This window comes from Lithobates pipiens, unplaced genomic scaffold (genome assembly GCF_037356315.1).
Source record: "Lithobates pipiens isolate NorthernLeopardFrog02 unplaced genomic scaffold, aLitPip1_a1.2 Scaffold_19, whole genome shotgun sequence".
Classification (NCBI taxonomy): Eukaryota; Metazoa; Chordata; class Amphibia; order Anura; family Ranidae; genus Lithobates; species Lithobates pipiens.
This window is the reverse complement of record NW_027507764.1, coordinates 127,014,110-127,041,717: the sequence shown is the minus strand read 5'-3', so window position 1 is coordinate 127,041,717 and position 27,608 is coordinate 127,014,110. Positions and strand designations below refer to the sequence as shown.

The 27,608-nt window shown below is 42.3% G+C and overlaps 1 protein-coding gene across 1 annotated transcript in view; it reads left to right on the top strand.

Moving 5' to 3' along the window:
- The window catches only part of LOC143996276 (ATP-dependent translocase ABCB1-like), a 142,108-nt gene extending 118,253 nt beyond the window's left edge, over positions 1–23,855 (top strand). The window contains exons 23-29 of the mRNA XM_077491246.1: positions 3,074–3,174; positions 3,790–3,930; positions 8,233–8,389; positions 14,871–15,068; positions 17,314–17,520; positions 17,607–17,753; positions 20,659–23,855. Coding sequence (XP_077347372.1) covers positions 3,074–3,174; positions 3,790–3,930; positions 8,233–8,389; positions 14,871–15,068; positions 17,314–17,520; positions 17,607–17,753; positions 20,659–20,856 — 1,149 coding nt within the window. The 3' untranslated portion in view covers positions 20,857–23,855. The remainder of the gene's footprint in view (positions 1–3,073; positions 3,175–3,789; positions 3,931–8,232; positions 8,390–14,870; positions 15,069–17,313; positions 17,521–17,606; positions 17,754–20,658) is intronic.
- The last annotated feature ends 3,753 nt before the right edge of the window (positions 23,856–27,608 follow it).

Sequence of the window (27,608 nt, the reverse complement as noted above, 5' to 3'; positions counted from 1 at the left end):
TCCCACAATTCAGTGCTGCCAGACTCAGGCTATTTAACTCCTCCTGCTCAGCAGCTCCCTCATTTCACCGATACAGCTCTTAACCATTTCAGCACCTCAAGGAAGCAGCTACAGAAAACAGTTGCAGCCAGTGTTTCTCTCACTCTCCATTCTTAGCCAAGCATCTGGCTACATATATTTAGCTATATTATTTTAAAACACAAATGGGACATAATGCCCACATTGTAATTAATATGCGTTTGTGTGTTACTATTATTATTTTAATACAGTATTTTCATTGAGACAAAGTTTTGAAGGGCAATTTACAAAATTAAGTACAGGGGGGGTCCAGGGGGCCCTGCTTGTGAGAGCTTACAACCTAAAAGGGAGTGTATTGCTGTGAAAAACACCACGTTTACTAGCAAACATTATATAGCATATGTGATTATTACACAAGCCATTATATATATAAAGTTAATATAATGACCTTTCCAATGCAATCTATGGTCATCTACATTTTCCTAAATTCAAAAATTCAAATGTCACTTCCTTGTAACAATTCAGATCATCCCCAGAAATCTTATTTTCTGTTTCTGTAATTAGCTCACTGAATTTCCCATTAGTGAATTAAATGTAACCCCTGAAACAGGTTAAGCAGTAATAATAAAAAGCAATAGGAGGCTGCCACCTACCACAGCTAATAGCAGCCACTTGCATGTAATCACTCATGAAGCGTTCAGGTGCAAGTAATCGGCCCTGAATGCAGACTGCAATAGGATTTGCACAATTCCCATCCAGCACGCCTTGAAGTTGAGACAGGTCCTACAAAGGTGATGGAAGGGCACAGGTGCCAGTAAACTGAAACTGAAGACTGAAATTTGGAATCAGCAAGCAGAAATACAGCAGTTAGGGCATCCAGAATGCACCATGTTCAGCTTTGAGCGGTGTTGGGTTACAAGCCAAGTTTGGTAATAGTCCAACAGGAATGCACCAAATTGTGGGTAGGATCAAGGTAAAAAATATACAAAGGAGTCCTGAAGTGCTACAAAACTGTGGGTCATATAGAAAAATAGTGTAAGGCAAATCCATAGTTAGGAGTGGATCAAGCTCAGTGCAGCTGACAAACACTCCCCAGGGGCACACTCACAAAGAACGAGATCTTTTCCCTTCTTTGTAGAAGGGAAACACTTTGGATTGATATGTTGGGTTCCCTGTCACCAGATGGCCTCAGTAAAGAGCTTGAAATACATAGCATCTGTGACAGATCTCGAATACACCTGCGGAGCATCTCCGCCAGACCTGTGTCTCCTGTCCTCAAAACGCACCCGCAGCCTGCAGATTCGCAATAACCAGCCCTTAACCCCTCAATCACGAGACAAACCACAGACCTTTTGTCTAAATGCCATGACCCAACACAATTAAACACAGAAACAAGGGAAGGGGGGGTGGGGGAAAAGGGATGCAACATTACATTACATTATCTCAATGCCATATTGTCCCAAAGTCTCATAGCCCCATGCTTTGGGAATATTGTATATGTCTTTATCAGCTAAAAGTACATTGTTTGTGGAATAAAAGTATATATTTAGCCCAGCCGGGCCAATAGGTTTAGGTAGCCAGAATTGACTCCACAAGCCCAGCCACAGATACTGCATTCACCCGGTTCCGATGAACTGGTGACTCTGGACACAAATGTCTGGAGGTGGCATCTTCTCCAGGTGGTGTGAGACAGCAAATAGCCCTCCAAATCTCATGTTCTCTGCTGGGCCATAGTCTGAGGGTAGAATGTGAGCCCACAGCCCCCTCCAAAACACACAGTGACAGTGGGTTCTGTCACAGCATCGTCTAAATTCCATCGTTCTATATCTCACCTGGTTATCACACACACACACTCATGGATTGTATTTATATTCTTTTTCATTCCAGTCATCCCACTTCATACAGGTATCTCACAAGAGTACATTACTGTGTACAGTGAGATCTGAATGGGCCCTTAGGGTTAAAGTACAATTTACTTTAAGTATAGCCAGCCTTTTTGCCCAATCCTAGACAGCTTTCCCTTACATAACCTTCTTTTCTTTCCTGTAGCATAAAATGTTTTAAAGCTATAAAATCTCTGGCCACAATATTGATTACATTTCTGTGAAAGTTACCATAAACGATGCTGTAGAAGTTAAGCTAGAGCTGGATTGGCAATTGTATTCTCTTCTTGCTGAAAGATTTAGCCGCTTGTCACCAGCCACCTCATTTGCTGCACACTGCAATCAATGAGCTACTTATTTTATATATGTGACAATGATTGTTAACGAGTGGTAAAATGATCAGCAGAAAAATAAAACCACGCATGTAGCACTAGTCTTATATTTCTCTGCTTCTCAGCAACAGCCTATAGGCCCAAGTGCTGTAATAGTAAGTTAACAAACAAATTCTTGTTTGCACATCAATGTGCATTGTGTTATAACAGTCAACGCACCACAATGCAGTCTTTCAAATTGTGACAGCGCTGAAAATTGGCCTGGGCAAGAAGGGGGTATAAGTGCCCAGTAAGCAAGTGGTAAAACTTTCAGCTCTTTTATTATTTAAAGTGGAGGGCCACCTAAAAATAATTCAAAAAAATTGGAGGAAATAAAAAACTTACCAGAAATGCCTGTTGCTAGGCAGATCGTCCTAATCTGCCTCTTCCTATTCCGCGGGGATCTTTGGTCTTCTCCTCCTCACGTCGTCTTCTAGTGAATGGGGCACGGTGTGTTCTGGGAACTGTGTGTGTCCCAGAACACAGCGCGCCCCATTCACAAAGCGCTGCGCGACTCGCGCATGCGTAGTAGGAAATGGGCAGTGAAGCCGCAAGGCTCCACTGCCTGTTTCCCTTAGTTGGAATGGCGGCGCCGGGACCCAAGAGCCGAGGGATGGTCGGCCTCGGGGCGGCCGACATTGCGGGCACCCAGGACAGGTAAGTGTGCTTATTAAAAGTCAGCCGCTACAGTGTTTGTAACTGCTGACTTTTAATTTTTTTTTATTCCCGGCTGGCTCTCCCCTTTAAGCACAATTTAAATTTAGACGAATTATTTACATCTCTTTTTCTCATCTTATTTAGATATCAACTGAAGCTGTGGAAAATATACGAACGTTGGTGTCACTGACAAAAGAAGATGCTTTTTATGAAAAGTATAATGACAGTTTACAGACACCGTACAGGTTAAGGAATTTATTAACGAAGTGATTCTAAAGGTTGTAATAAAAAAATGTAAAATAAAAACATGTTATACTTACCTGCTCTGTGTAGTGGTTTTGCACAGAGCAGCCCAGATCCTCCCATTTTTGGGTCCTGCTTAAGCAGTCCTGACTCCTCCCCCATGCTGAGTGACCCCAATAGCAAGCACTCAAGCTGCAGGCTCACTCGCGTCATTGTTCACTCACATACAGCTCCCCTCTCCTCCCCCCCCCCCCCCCCATTGGCTCAATGGCTGTGATTGACAGCAGATTGACCAATGGCTCAGACTGCTGTGTGAGCCACTGAGGAGAATGAGACCCAGGAGAGCCGCTGCTCTCATACTGTTTGCAGAAGATTCAGCAGAAGATCTGTTCACAGAATGGCTGTTGTGAAAAGGAACTTAGAATGAATAGCTTCACATTAAATGCAGCTAAAGAGCTTCTTTTTTTTTAAAAAAAGCTATTTTAATACCTGTTTATAAAATGTAGATAGATTAATGTCCATAGTATGGCCACAGGTGCCCATTAATTATTATTGTCCAATAGAAAAATATAAAGCATCACTAATATTTTGATTATTATTTGTTTTTATTCTGATAGAGATTCTCTTAATAAAGCTCCTCTCTATGGAATAACGTACGCCATTGCACAGTCCATGAATTACTTTGTGAACGCAGCAGTATTCAGATTTGGGGCCTGGCTCATAGTACGCTGCTACATGCATTTTGAAAATGTTTTTATGTAAGTATTTGATTTACAGGTGTTTGTATCAGCCTGGCAAACAGTAAATAGTTATGCTGAAATATTGACCAGCAGATACCTGCTATGCCATTCAGCCCTGGATTTGTGGACAGGGCCCAGAGCTGCCTAATATTAGAATCTGGATACCTTTATTTGCTTATTTAGAGACAAAATATTAGGAAATCAAAAATGCATCTTATGTAGGACATTTTTTTAATGTATATTATACAGTATCTCACGAAAGTGAGTACACCCCTCACATTTTTGTAAATATTTTATTATATCTTTTAATGTGACAACACTGAAGAAATGACACTTTGCTACAATGTAAAGTAGTGGTTGTACAGCTTGTATAACAGTGGAAATTTGCTGTTGCCTCAAAATAATTCAACACACAGTCAAATGTCTAAACTGCTGGCAACAAAAGTGAGTACACCCCTAAGTGAAAATGTTCAAATTGGGCTCAATAAGCCATTTTCCCTCCCCGGTGTCATGTGACTTGTTAGTGTTACAAGGTCTTAGGTGTGAACGGGGAGCAGATGTGTTAAATTTGGTGTTATCACGCTCACTCTCTCATACTGGTCACTGGAAGTTCAACATGGCACCTCATGGCAAATAACTCTCTGAGATTTGAAAAAAAGCAATTGCTGCTCTACATAAAGATGGCCTAGGCAATAGGAAGATTGCCAAGACCCTAAAACTGAGCTGCAGCATGGTGGCCAAGACCATACAGCAGTTTAACAGGACAGGTTCCACTCAGAACAGGTCTCACCATGGTCGACCAAAGAAGTTAAGTGCACGTGCTCAGCATCATATCCAGAGATTGTCTATGGGAAATAGATGTATGAGTGCTGCCAGCATAGCTGCAGAGGTTGAAGGGGTGGGGGAGTTAGCCTGTGAGTGCTTAGACCATGCGCTGCACACTGCATCAAATTGGCCTGCATGGCTGTCGTCCCAGAAGGAAGCCTCTTCTATATGATGCACAAGAAGGGCCACAAACAGTTTGTTGAAGACAAGTAGACTAATGACATTGATTACTGGAACCATGTCCTGTGGCCTGAAGAGACCTAGATAAACATATTTGGTTCAGATGGTGTCAAGCATGTGTGGTGACAACCAGGTGAGGAGTACAAAGACAAGTGTGTCTTGCCTACAGTCAAGCATGGTGGTGGGATTGTCATGGTCTGGGGCTGCATGAGTGCTGCCGGCACTGGGGAGGTACAATTCATTGAGGGAACCATGAATACCAACATGTACTGTGACATATTAAAGCAGAGCATTATCCCCTCCCGTCGGAGACTGGGCCACAGGGCAGTATTCCAACAACCCCAAACACAACTCTAAGCCCTTGTACACACGGTCGGACATTCCAGCAACCAAATCCGTCGGATTTTGTCCGAAACTGTTGCATACACACGGTCGGACGAAGTTGTCAGAAAATCCAATCGTTCAGAACGTGATGACGTTATTTCGTTATGACGGGACTATGTTCAGGCTAGTAGCCAATAGCTTTGATGTAGGAATTTGATCTGAGCATGCATGGCACTTTGTCCGATCGGAATTCTCTACACATGATCGGAGTATGTCCAATCGGAGCATTTTGCCGAAAAATTTTACCAACAAGTTCCAACTTGTTGGTAAAATTTTCCGACAAAATGCTCCGATCGGACATACTCCGATCATGTGTAGAGAATTCCGATGGAGACCACACAGAGTCTGAATATCCGACAAAACGGTCTGATCGGACACATTCCGTCTGAATCTCCGACCATGTGTACAAGGGCTTGCCCTTGTACACACGGTCGGAGATTCCGACAACCAAATCCGATGGATTTTGTCCGACGGATTTTGTCCGAAACTGTTTTATACACACGGTCGGACAAAGTTGACGGAAAATCCGACGTGATGATGTTATTTAGTTACGACGGGACTACGTTCACGCTAGTAGCCAATAGCTTTGGTGTAGGAATTTCTATACCCACAGTTGATCCACAGGAAGGCAAAAAACCCCAGCAGAGCATGCTCCAATTTGCTAAAGCAGGGGAAAAAAATCCTTCCTGATCCCTCGAGAGGCAATCGGATTTTCCCCGGATTAACTTTACCTATAAATGTTAGTACCCAGTTATATTATGTACACTTAGGAAATAATCCAGGCCCTTCTTAAAGCAATCCACTAAGCAGGCCAGAACCAGATCTGCAGGGAGTCTATTCCACATTTTCACAGCTCTTACTGTGAAGAAACTTTTCCCCTTTGCTGGCCATATAATCCTGCTTATCCCTGGAATACCCTGATGTAAGGGAGCTTTGATTTGCATTTTAATAAACTACATTGGGATTGCGCTTCTGTTTTGCTGTTTTCTGAGCTGGTTTGGATCTATTCTGGATCTCACGAGAATACAAGCCTATTAGAAACCATTCCTTGTGATGTGTGCCCTCATCTAAGTGGATTCTTTGAACTTGGCTGACTGGAATTTGGCAAGCTGGGACTTATTGTGTGCTGGTTGCAGTTAGTGTGTGTTTTTTTTTTTATTGTTTAGCTCTTTGCCTGAAGTTTAGCTACAAATTTGTGTCATTAAAAAAAACACCCACATCTATGACCTATAAATCTGTGTAACTGTAGACATTAGAGGCATAACTAGAACCTTCAGGGCCCCAGTGCAATAAACCATGAACGGCCCCTGAGCCCTTTCCACTGATCCCAGGGCCCTTTAATCCCATCATGGGTCCCTTTATTATGGTCCCGCAGTGGGCCACCTTCCTGCCATCTTGGGGTCCCCCTGTGGTGGCAAAATGCCAAGAAACCAGTCCCAATTGCAACCTTTGTGACCATGGAAGTTCTGCCACTGGTGTCAGTAGTTTTTTATTTTTGTTATTTTTTTTTGATTATTTTTTACAATTTTATTTAAATTGTATTTTTTGCTTTTGTTTATACAATAACATTTTTGTTTATTTTTTAGGACCCCCATTGGTGGGCTTTGATGAAATATCAGGGTTCTAAACAGAACGCTGATGTCTCACTTTTGAGACAGAGAAAGGGACTGAGGACAGATTCATCATCCCTTTCTCTGCAGCCTCAGCTGCACAAAATGAATGTACAGGAATATCTCTGTACAGAGCTTCCATTCATTCATAAACACAGTTTACTAGGCCTTAGCTATGAATGAATAATAAAAAAAAAAAAACAACAGTCAGTGATCGGTTCTGATCACTGATTCTAATCATTAAGACAAGGAAGGGGCTGGAAAATGATACATTTACTTCCCTGCTCTCAATCTTAATAGATGCCCTGCAGCAGCTGGCGAGAAAATGGGAGGGGGGGTGAGGGGGGCAAGGGAAATACACAGGGGCCCAGGGCAGCAGGACAGGGATAGAGGGATGGTGCCCTCCATTTCCCTCCTCCATCCACTGAATGTCTGCAAAAGGACGAGGAGGAGAAGAAGGCATTCAGCGGCTACATGAAGAGATTGGTTCTTCTACATGCTGCTCCACCTGCTGCCCTCCAATCCAGTTGTACAGGGGGACTGCACGGGCCCCTTGGAGCATGGGGGAGATAAGGGCACTCTGTAGAGGCTGGGTATCTGGTCCTTTTTAGCAGTTTAGAGATGGCATTGAAGGTAACACTTTGTAGAGAAGAAGCAGTTCTGGAGAGCCATAAAGGAAAGAGAAAGGTGCCTTTACGTGCAGTGGTTAAAAGATTTACTACAGGTGAAATGGGACCTCTTACTATCTTGTGTTTTTAATCACATTGTGTCGGTAAAAAAACTTTTAACCACTGCACTTTTGAGGTGCCTTTTTTCTTTCTTTTATGCCCCTGGAGCATGGGGCCATGTCGCAATGGCGAACCCTGTACATATGCCCATGGCAGACATGTAGAGAATGCCACTGCTCAAAGCCTGTATAAAAATTCTTTGCCTCTCAAATTCTGGGTGCTGACCAAATGAGTCCACCCAGCCCTCAACTAACTCAACAAGAGTCAGGTCAGACAGAGCACATTACAGTCCCACATAGGACTTTCCCTCTGTAACATTTCACCCTATATATGTCCAATTGACTGGGCAAGTTATATGATCTCTCCTATTCAATGTTATTTCCCTGTTGTCTCATCTACTCCCCCCATCCATCTCTGCTCGATTGTATTTTTATGAACAAGCTAATGTGGTCACAGTGGGTAGTTGGATTATGTATACCGGCTGAACAAAACTCAAAGGTCTATGATTGCTGTTGGCTATTGATGTTGCTATACAGAATATATCCATTTAAGGTTGACTAATAAACTATGGTTTCTTTTTCATGTTTTTGTAGAGTATTTTCAGCTATTATGTTTGCAGCTATAAGTGTGGGGCAATCAAATTCTTTTGCACCAGATTTTGGAAAAGCAAAGGCATCAGCTCATCGTATTTTTCAACTTCTGGACAGAAAACCAGCTATAGACATCTACAGCGAAGAAGGAAATACTTTGGTAAATAAGAATTATTTTATTCTATTCCTATAGAACATATACTTCTATTAGTAAACACTACCTGATATCATAAATACAAAAAGTATTTCTCTTTAAAAGCAGTAGGTAATTAACTGTATTCTGAAGCACTGGGGGGAATTTACCATGGCAGGGATGTGTTGAAGTACAGCAGAGGAGAACTCAGGCATGTCTGACAACACTGGTTGTTAGACTTGCCAACCAAGTTCTGGTTTCATGATAATTAAAAAAAATTTTTGTCATGGCACAATCCACATAGACTCGCATCTTTCACGCTTTTCACTTTCAAGAGTTTACGACTAAGCTCTTAAGAGTAAAATGCATCAGTGAAGGGTTTGTGCAGGGAATGAGTCACAAGAAGTCAGCATTGGACAAAAGATGTGAAATGTGCATGAATTGCAGATATGTACTGAACATTATTATTTAAATTTTTCTGTAGGAAGGTCCCAGGCCTCATTTTGGTCTAATGAGAACCTCCACTACCAGGCATAGCCGACATCCTTCTGTATGTAGTGGGTTGTGGGGCATGGTGGGTGTATTGTTGTTAAAGTTATTGGGCTCCAAACACCTCTTGGATGCAAAGAAAGTTTATTTCTCTTAACAAATCTTTTTGGGAGAGAGAGAGTTAGGGCCAGGACACCCTTAGGTAGTTGAAAGATTAATTAGCAGACTCTGAGACTTCAATAGGAGGACAGCCATGCAGGGAAAGGCATCCAGCAAGATGCCACATCTGCATGTTTTGGAATGTTGTCCCCTATGGCAACAGTCTTTAACAGTTCCAAACAGAAGGCTTAACAGTTCCTTCACTTTCACCATAATCACTCCTTGCAGTTCTTCAGCACACCGAGCTCCCGGTCTCTCACTACACCCACTGATTCACTAATCCTTGAGCGCCTTCAATCTTCACGGTGATAGTTTCCTCAAGCGTCACCCCCGCTTTTCTGCTGGGTCCCTGGCTTGGCACTCTAGATACCTCTCAAGCTTCACCCACGCTGGCCTGCTCTGTCCCTAGCTTGACACACAAGGCTGCTCTGCAAGGGTCACCTCCGCTGGCTGAGTCCCTGGCTTGATTCCCACTTAGGTTTCCCGATTCTTCACCGTACCCGGTTGGTGAGAATACTGCTCCAGCACTTGCTTCAGTTACTCACTGTGGTCCCTGGTAATAAGGCGGACAGTCCCTTATTGGTCCCTGTTGTTATTATTATACAGCTTCCCCTCTACCTCTGACCATGACAGGTTTTCCTGCAGGAAGAACCATCACTTTCGGTTGGACTGCAAGCCGCAGTCCCAACACTGTGCTGCTCTCTTGCTTCTGGATAGGCCTTCAGACAGCCTAGCAGCCAGATGTGCCTGGGATAGGCCAAATCTCTGACCTAGCATCCTGGGAAGTACAACACACGTTCACCCAGACAGCCATCCAGGTGGCACAAAACACCAATCAAAACACCAATCACCTGACGTCACCTGAATATATAGGCTCTCCCAGCAGGCCAATGGATTCACGAAAACCCCTGCCTATTGGCTGAGATACCCCCTTTCATTATAGCCGAGTGATTTTAAATGACTTTTTTTTCCCTGCAGAAATGACACTTTGTGCAGGGACCTGTTCTAAGCACAGGAAACATGCACCCCTTCACAGGCATACTATACATAGCCCCTAGGTACAAAATTAAAAGGAATATTACACTTTTATTGTTTCACTTTAAGCATTATTAAAATCGCTGCTCCCGAAAAAACATCAGTTTTTAAAACTTTTTTTTGCATTGATACATGTCCCCTGGGGCAGGACCCGGGTCCCCAAACACTTTTTGTGACGATAACTTGCATATTAGCCTTTAAAATTAGCACTTTAGATTTCTCCCATAGACTTGTACAGGGTGTTCCGCGGCTTTTCAAATTTGCCACGAACACCCTAAATTGTTCGCTGTTCGGTGAACAGGCAAACAGGCAATGTTCGAGTTGAACATGAGTTCGACTCGAACTCGAAGCTCATCCCTAAACACCAAGTACCTGGCCACTTAGTGGTAGAAGAGAAAAGTGCAACAAGTCCAAACTTAGGAAGAAATCAATAGATCTCTAGCAATCAACCAGGATAACTACTCCTGGCAAGTAAATTTGTGAGGAGCAACCCTGCCTAAACTCCAGGGTGCTACATTGCCTTAAAAAAAAAAAAAAAAAGAACACTTTAACCACTTGTCTATCAGAGCTGTTTATACAGTAAACTGCAGCTGATAGCAAGGGGTTTTAGACACATTCCTAGCTACTATAGTAGCCAGGACGGTGTTTACTACTTTTAAACCAACTGTCAGCTTTCTGTTGGAAGTTACAGCCACCCAATCACTTTTATATCCCCCAACTACATACTTCAAATATCCTGAGCTCTGCTTACCCTCATGTGAGCCTGGGAAGGGCATGGTGGGTGGAACAGAGGGAGATCAGTAAACATTAATTTGCTGATTCCCCCCACCTCTGGTGAAAAAAAAACAAATTATCATTTTCGGGTTCAATCTCTACTTGATCAGCTTCAGTGGGGTTCACAGGTGGCATAAGACATCTAAAATATCCCTGATGTCTCCTTAAAGAGGACCCATTTCTAGTAATTTCTAGTCTACTATGTTATTATATATCAGCCTCCAATGTGATAGCAAAACACTAGGAATTTGATGTACTAAAGGCAAATATTCTGTCAGCCGATAGAGGGGGACCAACAGTCCTCCTGTAGGGGTCCCAGGAACACCGGGGTACAAACAGCAGGGTGGTCAGTGCAGCTGGGCAGATAGGCAATTACAGAAGAATGCCCTGTGCAGCTCTCTGCAGCAGCTGGAAGCTGGTTTCTCTCCCTCCCACTGGCTTGCAGCTGCTGCAGGGAAAGACACAAATACATCATTTCTGTAATTGCTTACCCCACACCGATCCCCCTTCCTGTTCTGCCTGCTTCTTTTTCCCCCATGTGCCCCCCCCCGTCACTGTGCTCTCTTGCCCCTTCCTACAGCACTGCCGGCTGCCCTGAGTACAGGGCAATTATCAGGATGGAGAGCGGAGGAAGAGGCCCCTTCCTTTTTGAATGGACAAAGTGAGTGATCAGTACCGATCACTCCTGTGTCCATTGAAAACTGAGCATAGTAAACTGTGTGTACTATGCTTCAGTTCATAAATGTTTGTAGGGTGCGAGCCATTTGTTACTCTGTGAGAATACAGCGGTTGTATAAATGTAGTTGCAGGTCCTAATCTGATAGGTGTGCAGGAATTTAGTAAATTATGTTATGTTTGTGTCCACTAATAATGATTTTGGTGTATTTTTAGTGAACATATTGTTTTGATAGGTTTGGGGGGGGGGGGTGGGGGCTGTACAGGGCCCCATGATTTCTAACAGCCCTGACTGCAAGTGTACTTTAAGTATATTTGCTCAGATCTGAGGGGAAGCTCTGCTGATTTCTATCATCCGATCATGTACAAGCAATAATGCTGTTTTTTTTATTTTCCTTGCATGTGATTTAGTATTCTTTGCAAAGTGAAACTTTACCTAATTTACTAAGCTCTGGAGCAACTGCACAGTAAATTTGCCTTTAGTAAGTCAACCACAAATTGTTTTTAGAGTCCCCTGTCCCCATGCACAAAAAACATAATTAAATGCATCGAATGCACCTACATACAAAAACATTTTAATATGTGTACAAAAATGAAAAAATGGCTCTGGTGGAAAAGTGCTTAAGAGAGAGGAGAGACAGGTTAAGAGACAGGTTAAGTGAGAACAGAGGTGTTGGGGTATGAGTGTTTGCAGTGTAATTTAATGTGTCCATAGCTCCCACAGATCCAGTGCAGAAAAATAATGCATTGGATAGAATAGATTGTGGCTTCATGTTCAACTACCTTCTAAGGCAATGGTCTCCAAACTGCGGTCCTTTGCCTGCCTTTATCCGACCCTTGGGGCACTACAGTATGCCTCCCACTGACGCCAACAAGGAGGCACCATTCCTTCCACTGACAACAACAATGGGGCATAATTCTTCCCACTGATTTAAACAATTAGGCACAATTCCTCATACTAATACCAATGATGGGGCACTATTCCTCCCACTAATACCAATTATGGAGGACTAGTCCTCCCTCCACTAAAAAATGTTTAATCCCACTATGGCATTTTCTACTCATACTGGCTACTCTGCCCCCCCTTAAGTTTGAAGGACAGTCAATTGGCCCTTTGTTTACAAAGTTTAAAGACCCCTGTTCTAAGGCTTTGTGAGCCTTTGGGAAACAAGGTCTGAATCTTACTCCCTACTTTTATAAATCATATTTTGTTGTTAAACAGAAATACTCATGTGTGGTTTCCATTAAAGATATTTATGATACTGCTTCTTAAACTTACCCTCACTCAGTTGCGACATTGTTAAGAAAGTTTGATTTATTTCTAAAAAAATTAGATGTATGTGTTTCTTTATGCAATAGTAATTAGAATACTTCCTAAAAAATAAATTGAACTTGTGGAGAATGAAAGGAAAATCATAATAGATGTAACTTCTTATGGATTTTACAAGCTAACATATAAATTATTACTACAGACAATCTTGAGAAAGCCCACGAGGCCATCACAGGGAAATGCAGCAATTTTAAGTAAGAATGTGATAGTGATTCCTCATGACAGAAATAGTAAATAATATAAATGAGGAGGACTCGAAATATGAAATCAGATCCTCTCCATTCATGTCCTGTGGTGGTGGTTGTGGTTTAGTGTCAGCTCAGCCAGGAAACAACATTTCAATCTTCATAAAAACATCAATTCTCATGGCTTCTCATCTAAGAGGTCAAGTTCCTCTGCCCTGAGAGAGTATACTAGAGAGGACATAATTAATCTAAAAAAGTTATTAAATGTAATCATTTAAAAAAATCTGAGCTTTTTATCAATTCATAATATGCCCCACCAGCAGAAAAAGGTGGGAATAATGCTTTTTTGGTTATTTAGGGAACAGCAACTTTACCTAGTTTTAGTAGACCAGATTGTAGCATCACATAGGCTTGGGCCTGTAGAAACTCTAGAGATAAACCTTACTAGTCTCCATTAGCAAAGAATTGGCGTTAATTATGGCATGCAGCCATAGCAATGTGTACACCCCCGAGCAGCACCAAAAAAGTGGATCAATTGCCCCAAGTTTTTACTCCCCCCTGGCCGCCTGTTTGAAAGGACCCTAACAATTTTCATTTAATTGCAATTTTTGGCAGCACTAAAGAAAATGTAGTACGATCATTTGACCTTTTGTCATTTGTTACTCCATGTGAAACACAAAGGTAAACTGAGGAGGCTTAAGAGAAAATAGTAAGTAATCCTAGTCTTCCTTTTGGCCTTGTTTACACAGACAGTAAAAACAGGCAGTTCAGCTGCATTTTTACTGCCCCTGACCACTCACCGAAAAGCCTAACAAGGCAACTAGAAGGGGTCACACACATGCAAAGAAAGGCATGGCAGCCATGGCAAACTTAACTTGGCTTGCTAAGTTTGACAGGTGGCACCACCTGTTGAACTCCCCCATTATAGTTAATATGACCACGATGTGAGCCAAACACACCACTGGGAAAATTTTTATAAAAAAATAAAAAGCAAAGATCAACAGGGATTTAGGAGGCAGCAAATCCACTGCAGATCACTCCCACCTGTGTGAACCTAGCCTAACTGTGCTCCTTAAAGTGTTTGTTAACCAACTTCTTTCAAACCCTCCCACCCCCCCCTGTACCATAATAATAATAAATGTCCCTGTGCCTGTGTATTGTAAAAAATCTGCCGATCTGTACCTATATAAGCCCGGTTTCAGGGGTTCAGCTGACTTGTCGGCTCACAGTTCCAGTGGGCGGGGATGAGCCCTCCCGCTGACGTCAGCCAGGGAGGAGCGGGAGCGAGGAGAGAGAGAGACGAGGAATCGGCTGAGCGCCAGGAGCCGCAGTCATATAGGTACAAATCGGCATATTTTTTACATTACACAGGAACATTTATTATTATAGTACAGAGAGGGTGGGAGGATTTAGCTGCAGATATGAGAGCAGCAGGAACTGGGGAACTGGGGGGGGGGGGGTACACTGGTACAAGCAGACAGGGAGGGGAGGGAGGAGGAGGGCAGAGGAGACACAGGAGAGCAGGGCAGCGCATGACGGAGGTACGTACGGATGACTCCGGTGTCAGAGCTCAGCAATCCTTATATATCAGAGTAAGCATACAGGGGGAAGGGTATAGCCAGGCAGGATCAGCCAGGTTTTTTAGGTGTTTTTCTTTTTTTTTGAGTTAACAAGCGCTTTAACAATATTTATTAAAGGGCTTCTTTAATGATGAATAAAATAGATTGACAAGAATAGAACTGAGAGGTACAAGAAAAAAAAAACTGTTTTCACTTTGTCTTTCATTTTTGTATAACTGAAGTCTGCTGAGATATTAAACTTTGCTGATAACACTGTATATTTTCTGTCTTTGTTTTTTAAGGATGAGTTGGAGGGAAATCTTGAATTTGACAAGCTTAGATTTGTATATCCAACAAGACCAAATGTTCATGTTCTCCAAGGACTCAGTATTAAAGTGTCTAAAGGCCAGACACTGGCATTAGTGGGGAGCAGCGGCTGTGGAAAAAGTACTTTGATTCAGCTACTGGAGAGGTTTTATGACCCTATAGAAGGACAAGTGGTAAAATATTTTATTACACATCTACTACAAAATATATACAATTGGAAATTTAACCTAGCCACCCCTTGTCTGACTTGGAGGCTTGCATTTTTCAAGTGTACATTTAAGCAGATTATAACCACCCCAATATATTACAGTCATTCATTTATCAAATTTTTTTCCAATCATTTTATTATTATTACATATTATTTAGAAAAAAAGTACCCCAGCCAGCCTTTGTATTAGCCTCCTGTAATACACTGCATATCTACATACAGACAAAGAGAGGAAATTGCAATGCAGTCGGGATTCACTGAATTTACCAGTACTGCAAATCACACAAATAGTGCTTCTTGATTGGAACAGAACACAGATTACGTCATTAAAGAGATGCTGCTCTTTTCCAATCATTCTTGACCAATTTGTATTGTTTGAATGCAGTGGAGAAAAGTAAATAATCAGGAGGTTGTATAGTGTATGGCAGGGGTGTTTGGTATAGAGAACTCACTGAACGGGTTTACACTTTGAAATTTGAATTTAAACTTTGTATTTAGAGGTTTGCCGATATATACATGTTTATTCGTATATGTGTAAATGGTGTTATTTGCATCAATTATAACAATGTTAGTAGGCTATATGTGTGAAGTATTAACTATTTTTTGTATGATAATTTTTAGTTCTGTTTCTCTATTTTCTAAGATTCATGTACAGGCATACAGTACATATAATCACTGATATAGGAAAACTGCTCAAGGCCCTGCTCAGTGAAGCCATGGACATTCATATTCACATTCATAATCACATTCATAACTTGTGTTTAAGAAATCACAGAAACAATCATATTCCTTTATTTTCTTATTAAAACAACTAGTAAAACTAAACCACGACTCATTCAACCATGATTTATGGTCCAGTGTGGCAGTGAAATGAGGATCCAGTCATTTAGGACTACACTTGAAAAATCTCTATGCAATGGTCAAAGAAGAAAGAAAGTAATTTGATGCGTTTAGTGGCTCCAGGCCTTTTCACATTAGAGAAGTGTATTACCATCAGTTGTTTTCAGAGAAATGGGCTATAACTAAATCGCTGAATTTGAAGAGAGGCGTCTGAGTTCATTACAGCTATGGATAGGTTGTCTTCTCTCATTAAAAATTACACCCTGCCCTCAGTCAGGGGCATATCTACCGCAAAGCAATCAGGTGTTTGCCTTGGGTGTCATTTTTCAGGGGGTTGGCACCACTCCAAGGCAGAAGGGACATCACAAGCAGGACCAGCGTAAGCCATAGGCAGCTTAAGAAGCTCCCTGACGGTGCCAAGAGGGGGGAGGGCAGTAAAATTTGCGTTTTACATAGGGAAATCCTACCTGATGCCCGACCCGTCAAAATGAAGTGCTCACACATGCGTAACCTCCTCTTTTTGTCCCAACATGCTCCGCCTCCCTTCTGCCAGCCCTAAAAAGAGACATGCTGCCCCGATTTTGGAGGGGGACCTGCCTTGAGGACACTGATCATGTAAGGGAAGAGTGGGGAGGGATCAGTGTAAGGCAGCAAGGGAGGGAGCAGGCTGCTGCTGTGGTCTCCTCGTGTTGTGTGTGGGGGGTCTGGGGTACTGATGGCAGCACAATGCAAGAGTGCCAGGACTAAGATATGGCAGCCTGCTATGCTTGGTTTTGTAGTGCCCTAGACTAAAGGGGGACTGAGGAATCCTCAGTCCCCTACAGAGGGCACTACAAGTCCCAGCATGGTGGCCTGCCATTGCTTAGTCCCCTACAGAGGACACTACAAGTTCCAGCATAGTGGACTGCCATTCCTCAGTCCCCTAAAGAGGGCACTAAAAGTCCCAGTGTAGTGGGTTGCCTTAGTAAGGAATGGCAGTCTGCTATGCTGGGAATTGTAGTGCCCTACACTGCGGGGGACTGAGGAATGGCAGTGTAAGGGAGAACTGTGGGAACCCTGGATGTAAGGGAGTGCTGACAGGTGAAGAGGTGGATCTTAAACAGGAAGGGGTGAGACAAATTTAAATGGGGGCACCTGATTTTAGGCTTGCCTAGGGCAGCACAAAACCAAAATACACCACTGATCTCAGTATAACACATCAGGACTTTTGGCACACAGTTACAACATGTGGACATAACTGGCCTGTGCATGCTGGGGTACTGACAATGATGTCCTAATGATACAACTTGCCGTGCATGCTTTGGCACTTAATAGTTTGCTTATTTCCTATAGTTTAGCCTTCCAGGATAACCCAGATTTCTGTGTTTCAGTTTGTCGATGGAATCAATACTAAATCTCTTAATTTAAAGTGGTTGAGGTCTCAGCTTGGCATAGTGTTGCAGGAGCCAGTTCTCTTTGACTTCTCTATCCGCGAGAATATTCAATATGGAGACAATAGTAGAATTGTTCCCCAGGAGGAGATTGAAGAAGCAGCCAAAGCAGCCAACATTCACACCTTCATCGAGAGCCTACCAGAAGTAAATAATTTAGTTCTTGCTAGTTAAATTAACTTTTTCCTATTAATATTTTTTAAATAAACTTTTGTGCGTGTCTAACAACGCAGGGGTATAACACACGGGTCGGTGATAAGGGAGCCCAGCTTTCAGGTGGACAAAAGCAAAGGATTGCCATTGCCCGCGCTCTTGTTCGGAAGCCTAAAATCTTACTGCTGGATGAAGCCACTTCTGCTCTTGACACTGAAAGTGAAAAGGTAATACATAATGTGCTATAATAATTGAAGGTCTATGTATATTAGTTTCTCATGCATAACATAAATATTATAAAATAATGCTACATGCAATGTTCCAAAACCTGTACAGATATTTAAAAGAAGGAATCTTAAACAAGTTTTTAGTTTTAGACTGAGCTATAATAAAAGTTTGTAATCCTTTTTTCACATTGAACAAGAATGGGCTTATTAAAATGAACCTAAAGAGAAGGTAAAAGTCTTGCTGGAGTGGAGTGGATAAAGAGTAAAAAAAAGGTAGATGTCACATACTATGGTGAATGCTTTTTTTGCATTTGTAACAGAGGCAACCATTTCAATGATCGTTTCGTCAAATGCAATATTCCCGGCAGGGAGCAGTGTTGCTAAATTTGCCAGCTGACTGACGGAATGAAGCATAACGGCAGGAGGGGCAGGGCTTAAAACGTAGGTATGGCAATCTTTACATTGGTCTCCCTTGGAACAGGGGCTTTTCTTTTAGCGAGAACACAGGGGAACCTAGTTCCGGCACTTCTAGCACTGAATGTATGCAATGGCAAGGGTGCTGTGGTGTAATGGAGGGTCTACTGATGCTGGATGCCGGGATATCTACTGTTGCTGAAGGTGATGTTTTTTTTGCATGGAAATCTATTGTTGCTGGTGGAGGATCATTTGTTACTGGGGGTGAATTGTTTCTGGAAGGGATCCACTGTTTAGGGAGGAGTCTACCGTTGCTGGCTGCTGGGGGCCAATGCTGCTGGCTGCAGGGGATCTATTTTATTGCTTTTCGTGTTATTACTGAATTCCATACACATTATTTACAAACTGATTTTTGGCTCTGTATTCTCCAAAAGGGGGCCATGATGGGAGCTGGGTAGGGGGTGGAACCAAGGGTCAGTGCTCAGAGGTGGGTAGAGGCAGAACCAAGGGTCAGTGCTCAGAGGTGGGTAGGGGGCAGAAACACAAAGTGACTTAGAAGGGAAGAGTTCATGCACCTATTCTCTGAGAAAAAAAGCACAACTTGGAACAATTTAAGTATGTATGTGCCATACCTGTGGAATCCCCGTGGAAACTAGAAATCTCTGTGGTAAGCATCACAACTACTATGATCACCACTAACGGAGCGACTTGTGCCAATCAACTGCCCTGCTGAATTGTAAATACCTGAGGTTGCTCACTTGGCACTGGCACCACTCTGATTGGACACAGTGGAGAGGCAGGGCCATGATGTCACAATCTCCACCTCTTCCAATCAGAAAACACTTTGCATTCATTATAAAAATGCAGTGTCCTCTGAAAGACACCCATGTCAAGCAGGTGACCTCCTTTGTTTAGTAAAGAGCAAGGCAGCCACTTGGCATTGGACCCAGTAGCTAGTGACCACTGCAGAAGCAATGACTACTACAGTAATTTCAACGGCGGACTGGCATACCAACGGCTGGATTGTCCACCGAAATGCAAGTCCGATGGGAAGATTGGAGTGCAAAACTACTTTCTAAGTCCGCTGTTCTTTTGGGTAAAAAAAAGTCCGCCGGAGGCTACACACGGGGGGATTGACTTGAGTTCGCCGGACTTTTCCACCGGATCTTTTGATCGTGTGTACGCGGCATTACTCAATGACAGAAACACTGTAGTCCATAGCAACAACACATTAACTTCCTCTGGATACTAATCTGTGTGTTGGACCCATGTATTGCATCTTCCTTTAGCTCAGTCCCCTTGTTATTTTGCATCTTCCTCTAGCTCAGTCCCCCTGGTATTTTGGTACACTGTATATGAAAAAGAATTCGAAAAATGAATGCACATCTTTTTGCAGGTAAAAAAATGTGTATTTTTTTCACAAGCAGCCTGCAAAGCACCCTGCTGATCGCGGGTTGCAATGTAGGACTCCTGCAGACTATCTGTATAAACGAGATTGTACATCATACTAGCAGGCAGTTACGCAGTGACAAGAATAATCAATGCACTACCTAGAATGCTCAACAGCTCCCTGGTAGTTCATTAAGAATTACATAGCTGACGACCACAAAGGATGTTGGTACGTGTAGTTCTTACATTCATAGAACTCTGTGAATGAATGATACGGCTGGATCAGCAGAGTGTTTTTTTTTTAAGTTTTGGCAGCGAGTTCAGGGAGAAGATCCCTGGCTCTCTGTCACTAGAGGCATCGTGGTTGGGGAATGGCTGAAGCAGTGGGAACATGTTACATGTTGCCAAAGTTAAACTTATCCTTTAAAGGAGAAGTACAGCCAAAGCTCTTTTTGCTGTACTTCTCCTGTGAATCACAGAAATGCAGTTCGTTCTGCACTCCTGTGACCCGTTTTCAGGAGACAGTGGGCTAAAGTTCACTGTCTGCTGATGTCACAGAGCTGGTCCAGGCTTGGGCAAGATCATGGCCATGGAGTCGGGATCCACCCACATGCCTGGACTGGCACCTGGCCCAGCCTCTCGGCAAGCCGCTGAGAGGCTGAGCTGCCCTCTTCTGCCCCCTCCCCAGCTCTCCAGTGAGCGAGGAGTGGGCAGAGCAGAGAGCGGTGATTGACAGTCACCAGCTCTCTGCTCGGAGAGCTGTGAGAACCAATCGATCTGCGGTGTTAGATCGCTCGGTTCTCAGTGTTAGAGCTGGCGGGGGACAGATGCTGCATCCACCTAGGTAAGTAAGACTATAAAATAAAATAAAAGTCCATACTTCTCTTTTAAAAATAAATATATGTACCGTACTGGTGGGTTATATACATAAAACTGGTGCACTATTTAAAATGCTGCAGATGTTTCATTTTAACTTAACTATAAACTTGATTGTCTTGAATGTACGTCACCTTTTTAATTGCATTGCAGGATTTTCGCAAATGTACAGCAGTATCAAAACATTTTAATCCTGTATTATGAAATCTGATTTTATTGTAAACAGGTTGTACAGCAAGCGCTGGATGATGCCAGGCAAGGGCGAACATGCATAGTGATTGCTCACCGACTCACCACAGTGCAGAATGCTGATGTCATCGCGGTGGTAAAGAACGGGAAAGTGGTAGAACAAGGCAGTCACAACCAACTGCTGAATAAGCAAGAAGAATATTATGCCCTTGTGAACTCTCAGATCTCACACTAACAGACTGTTCATAATTCATATCACTACAGGCAGTGTTAGAAATATCGCTCATATAAAATACACTGGTGTTAAGTGGATGAGATTATTAAAAAGCACACAGAGATCATGCAGAGGTCAGAGTTGTCCAGAGGCAGGTTCAGGACTCTTATGCCCCGTACACATGATCAGACTTTCCGACGGGAAATGTTGGATGTGAGCTTGTTGGCTGAAATCTCCGACCATGTGTATGCTCCATCGAACATTTGTTGTCGGACTTTCCGCCAACAAATGTTGGCTAGTAGGTTCTCAAATTTTCCACCAACAAACTTTGTTGGACATTTTCCGATCGTGTGTATACAAAAGTTCACACATGCTCGGAATCAAGTACAAGCCGGAAGAGCACGGCCTTGTAAAACTAGCATTCGTAATGGAGATATCAGGTACGTCTTGTACATCACTATGTTCGGAATTGTTGGCCAACATTTGTGTGACCGTGTGTATGCAAGACAAGTTGGAGCCAACATCCTTCGAATGTAAATCCTCGGTTTTGATGTTGGAAAGTCCGATCGTGTGTACGGGGCATTAGAGTTTGTTCAGAAAAACTAACAAAAATGTTTCACTGGTTCACTTTTATTATCTAGGTAATACCAACATTTGTATTATTATCATAACATAATTTTTTTAACTTTTTCTAAACATAGGTGCACCCTTATATGGTGCGAGAAACCCCACGATCCATGCGCATTTCCCATACTGCATATAAATTGCACTGCCCTTGTGATCTTTCAGCACAATCTTAACAACACCCCAAATGCAGGTCACAAACACAGTGTGTTTGCCCACAGAGCGGTTTCAAAGGTGCGATACAGTGAAATACAGTGAAATTGGAACCTATTTAAAGTGAATGGGCTCTGAACTGTATCACATGTGAATTGAACAGGAATTCAGTGCAGTTTCTGTGTGATTCACATGTAGTTCATAGTGTGAACTGAGGCTTAAAGTGTAATTAAACATTTCTTACTTCTTAACCTATTAAGAAACCCATCTCTGTGTTTCCATATTACATCAAGCTATATAGTGTAATTACATTCCAACAGGATGTCTCCAATTTACAAGCCAACCTTAAGTAGAATTACCATCTTAGGCCAGCCATACACGGTTCGAATCTTGGCCAGTTCAGCAGGAACCGGCTGAGATTCAAACAGTTAATGCGCAGGCTAAATGTACCAATTTGAACATTCGATCAACTTGGCCACAACCAACCTGTTGTATTCTCATACGATATAGCAGCTGCTATAGCCATGAAAGATAATCACTGTCTTCTCCCAGCAGGAAGGGCTTCCCTCGCCCCTTGCCAGAAGCAGACAACTGTTCAGCAGGAGGGACTGCCTTGCCAGGGCTGTCTGTGTTGATGGGGAGTTGTGCAAAAAAAAAATTGCAAACTGTGGCTGCAGGAAAGAAAATTGCACTGTGTATGGGCTGTCTACGCCTGTCTAGTCTGAAAAATGTCCACTTCCTCCTCCTAACACAATGCTGACTAACCTGTGTGAAAAAGATCTACAAACTTAAATACTCAGCGTGTCACATGATTCCCTATATCAGCTGCAGGGGAGAGGAAAGAGTGCTCAATCCAATCTGGGAATGCCTGGGTGTGGTGACATCACCCATAAGCTCCTATAGTCCCCTGCTACTGCTTCCTCCCCTCCCCTGCAGCCACCACTGACTAACAGAGGGGAGCTGAATCGTGTGACTAAACCAGAGCGGGCTGAAAAAGGGAAGTATATACATCATTTTATTAGGTTAGTTAGTATATGGGCAGGGGATGTTTTTAAGACTAGCTAAGTATACGCTGGAATTTCACTTTAATGCACTATTTAACTGGACAACTTTGGAACAGCTGGGGGAGTTAATAATAGAGAAGAATTTGGCTGTTCTGGTAGATCATAGACCATAGGTGTACGTAGCCTATTGCATTAGGTAGTGCACCCCAAAGCTCAAACACACATGCCTTTCTCTGAAGCCTCAGTTGCACAGGACAGTGAATGAACGGGATAGGACTCTGTGCTGAGCGGCTTCCAGTTCATTCACAAACTGAAGCATAGTGAACACAGTTTACTATGTTTCAGTTATGAATGAACACAGTAAGTGAGTGTGTTTACTGTGTTCAATTAGAAAAGGAAGGGGCCGGTAAATAACATATTTACCAGCCCTTTCCCCTGCTCTCCATTCTGAAACATCCCCTGCAGGAGCCTGGGGAAAGAGGAGAGAAGGGAAGTCAGCAGCACTGCTGGGGTGGGGGGTGCAACATTGGAGGAAACCCTGGCAACAGGGGTATATGGCACTGCACACAGTGATTAGCCTGTACCCAGGCACATCTAGCACACCCCCTGCACACGCCTATGTCAATGACCAAATAATAGAATGCCAGGCCAAATTGAAACTTCTAAAGCAAGCAAAATGCTTCCTTGTATTAAAAAGGAGGTATGGACTGCAGAGAGAGATACATCAGTTTATTTTATACAAATCATTAGTAAAACCTCATCTGGAATATGCAGTTCAGTTTTGGGCACCCATTGACATAAAAGATATCAGAGAACTGGAGAAAGTGCAGAGAAGTAGGCAACTGGACTGATAAGAGGCATGGGGGAGATCGGCTGTGAGGAAAGATTAGAGGAACTGAATATATTCTATATAGAGGAGAGAAGACTGAGGGGGGATATGATCAACATGTATAAATATATAAGTGCTCTATATACTGAACTTGGTGTAGTTAGTTATTCACTTTTAGGTCATTATACAAAGGAAAAGAGTTAACTTTTTATGTCTGAAGATAATAATATTTAACCTCCGTACACCGAAAGCCTTCTGTACAGTAAAAGCTGTGAGGAAAGAAGGAGGAAGTGTGGAATAGACTCCCTAAAGCATAATGCCATGTACACACGGTCGGACTTTCCGGCAGAAAAAGTCAGACGGAATCATCGGATATTCTAATTGTATGTATGCCCCATCTGACTTTTTTTTCCGAAAATTCTGACGAACCTAGAAATAGAACACTTTTAAATCTTTCCAACTGAATCAATTCCTATGCTGTTCTGATGGACCAAAAACAACGCATGGGCAGCTATTGGCTACTGGCTATTGAACTTCCTTTTTCTAGTCCCGTCGTACATGTTGTATGTCACCGCGGTGTGATCGCGTGTAGGCAAGACCATTTCAGCGGAACTCTGTCAGAAAAACCGTCAGAGTTTATTCTGATGGAAAAAACGGTTGTGTGTACTAGAGCTGCAACTAACGATTAGTTTGTCTGTCGACTAATCTATCGATTATTTTTTCGATTAGTCATCGACTAGACAATTATTTTTTAATTAATCTAGTGTTTTTTTTTTGATTAGCTAATTAATCCTTTGGATAACTTTACAAAAAATTAGAAGTATATAAAAAAAAAAGGTAAGATAAAAGAATATAACTAGTACATACATATATAATATAAGTATGTACTTATATTCTTTTATCTTACCTTATTTTTATGTACTTATTTTTTGCAAAGTTAAGATTAAAAGATAAAAGAATATATATATATATATATATATATATATATATATATATATATCTTTTATCTTCACTTTTTATTTTCTGTTCAGAAGTTCATGAATGTTTATAATAAATTTTTTACAATGCTTTATTTTTTTTTGTTATTTGGGGGGGGGCGGCTATGGTGAGACATCAGGGGTCCTAACAGACCTCTGACATCTCCCATTTGAGACAGGGAAAGGGACTGGGGACAGAGATTCCCCAGTCTCTTTCTCTGCAGCCTCTGCTGCACTGATAATGAATGGAGAGAAGACAGCGGCTTCTCTCCATTCGTTAACTGAGACATCGTAATCACAGGCGGTTACAATGTTTCAGTTATTGGACTAGACTAGAATGGACTCTGTCCATTCTGAAAATGAAGGAGCCGGGTTTACCGGCTTCTACCTCAGCTCTCCATCCTGAGATATCGAGGGGGGGTGGCAACACGGAGGGGGATACAGAGAAGAGAGAGGGGGACAGATGCATGGAGGGGGACACAGAGAAGAGAGAGGGGGACAGATGCACGGAGGGGAAGAAGAGGGGGGGTGGCAGCACGGAGGGGGACAGATGCACGGAGGGGGAGAAGAGAGGGGGAGAGCAACACGGAGGGGGAGAAGAGAGGGGGGTGGCAGCACGGAGGGGGATAGATGCATGGAGGAGGAGAAGAGAGGGGGCGGCAGCACGGAGGAGAGCGGGAGATACGGAGCAGTGTGAGGCATCGACGCCATGCACGCACGCTAAAGTATTTTTGTAGTCAACGTAATCGATTACGTTGACTCGTCGTGGCAGCTCCAGTGTGTACGCGGCATACGTTTTGGCCAGCTCAGTAGATTGTATTGCCTACAAGCTGGATCCATGCACAAAATATAACTGGATATTACCATTTACTGTATAGGTAATAAAACCAGGACTAGTTGATCCAGGGCAAACCGGTTGCCTTCTGGGAGATCAGGGAGTAGTTTGTTTTTCCCTGGCCGAAGTCAAAAGAATAATGCTTTATTGGGGTTTTTGCCTTCCCCTGGGTCAACTGTGGATATAGGGTTTTGTATAAGGAGGTTTTCTATTTTTATGTTTTTTTTCTAATGGTTGAACTAGATGAACTTGTGTCTTTTTTCAACCTGATTGATGTAACTATGATTTAACTGTTTCCAAAGCAGTTACATTCAAGGCATGCACTAATGGTCACAGTTGCTTTTGCTCTCAACCAAATTGTCAGCCCTATGAAATGACTGGTGTCATAGCTGATCACACATTACATCCTTGGCTGTAATGGATAGAAGGGCTTATCTCCACTTTGAAGTAACCAAAATGTATGATTTTAATAAATAAAATTATTTCAGCATTATTAACATTCTTTTACATGTTTCCTGACTGACCTCCACATAGCGATCCTTACAAACCTGGTTCATCTCTTTGGAAATGTTTAGTTACATAAGCAATCACCCCTTCATCTGGCTTTGTGATCATCATACTGTGGGACAGAAATCCTGATCTCTTCATCTGAGTACAATCAAGGCTGTATTTACAGCTAGGGCCCTTTCACATGGATAGACTGATCGGGTCCGCCTGTCAGTTTTTTAGGTAGACTCGATCAGACCCTCCAGACTCCTCTATGGAGCGGTGGGTGTCAACAGATATGTGCCTGATGAAACCTGCCAACATCCGATCCTATCCCCAGAAAAACTGATTTGTTCCCCATTCACCTGGCAGGCAGTCTTTTTAATATACAACCGCCCATAGAAGAGAGTGGGCTGTGTCTGTATCCACACTACATAAGTAGACATGGACCAGCCATCCGCCTGCTCACTTGTGGAGTGAAAGTTCTTAAGAATCTGCAACATTTTAATTAAACTGTATATGTAGCCAAAACTTTTTTGGATAGAGTAGGGAGAGGTTAAAAACCCAGATTTTAAAAAAAAATTTTTTTTTTTGCTGTCAGTGTATCTTTGGTTAAATCCTGTTACTTCCTGTCCCTGAGACAACAAGACGTTAGAGGCAATCTCCCAAAGTGAAGGGAATTCCTTTTTGGGGCCCATTTTCCTTTCTTTTTTTTTTTTACATTGAAATAACATTTGGCACATGACTTTGACACAGTCCCTTTGACATCAATGAGCATTTGACAATCGGCACCATCTGCCAAACAGGTTACATTTGCTACACCATAAAGTGAAGCATTGTGACTGCAGTATGTGAACACACCTGAGTGATGAAGGTAGTTGGGAAGAAGAAAAAACAGGTGCCCCCCTTGGAAGAGAACCCCTTACTTCTTGTCCCGGGGATAATTTAGAATAGACCCTCACTTACTTTCTTTGTAGTAATGGTCACAAATAGAAGGGTGAATCTCTTCAATGGGGGCACAGATAGCAATAAAGAGTTGACACAGAATCTAGTCCTTTCCCACTCTATCTGAAACAAACAGAAATTTCCTACGTTTTGTGTACACTGATCCTCTAGTTACGCTCAATTTAGCAGTCTTTATATTGCCTATGCTACACAAATTATTTTCTCATGTTTAGGCTTTAATATCATCAGTGAACCTCTGCTCACATAAGAACCTCCATTCACTGCCATATGAAACAAGTACTACATTGCACCATTTGAATGTAATATCACATGGGAAGACGACAAATAGGCAAAACAAAAAAAAAAAGGTACATATAACACATCAATGGAAGTAAGTGAACAAAATAGCTCTGAAAAACTTCCTGGTTGCCACATTTTGACCTGAGGAACAAACAATTAGAAGCCATTCAGCTCAACTTAACAGACATGCACTTGTAGAAGATATAAATTGTGCCTTTTTCAAGCATATAGGGGATGATTCATCAAAACTGGAAAGAGGAAAATATACCGTAAGTAACAATTCTTGTTTAATTTATCTCTAAAATGAAAGCCAATGCCTGATTGGGTAATCTTGGCAACAAATATAGTGTTGTACTCATTGTTCTGTGATTTCTTCATGGACTATGGTAATGGTGAATTCTTTGCCTAAATAATTTTTGTGCTAAATGGTGTTCCTCTTTCCCATCTCAGAAAGTTGCTCTACTTACACATAGAATCTTCATATTGGCAGCAATAACTTTATCAACACATACTATGTCTTTTGGAAAATGTTCAATCCTATTTGGGTTGGAAACAAGATTAAATAAATGTTATACTGATTTGCATTCCTGGTCATGAACTGTACATGTTTTTTTCAGTTT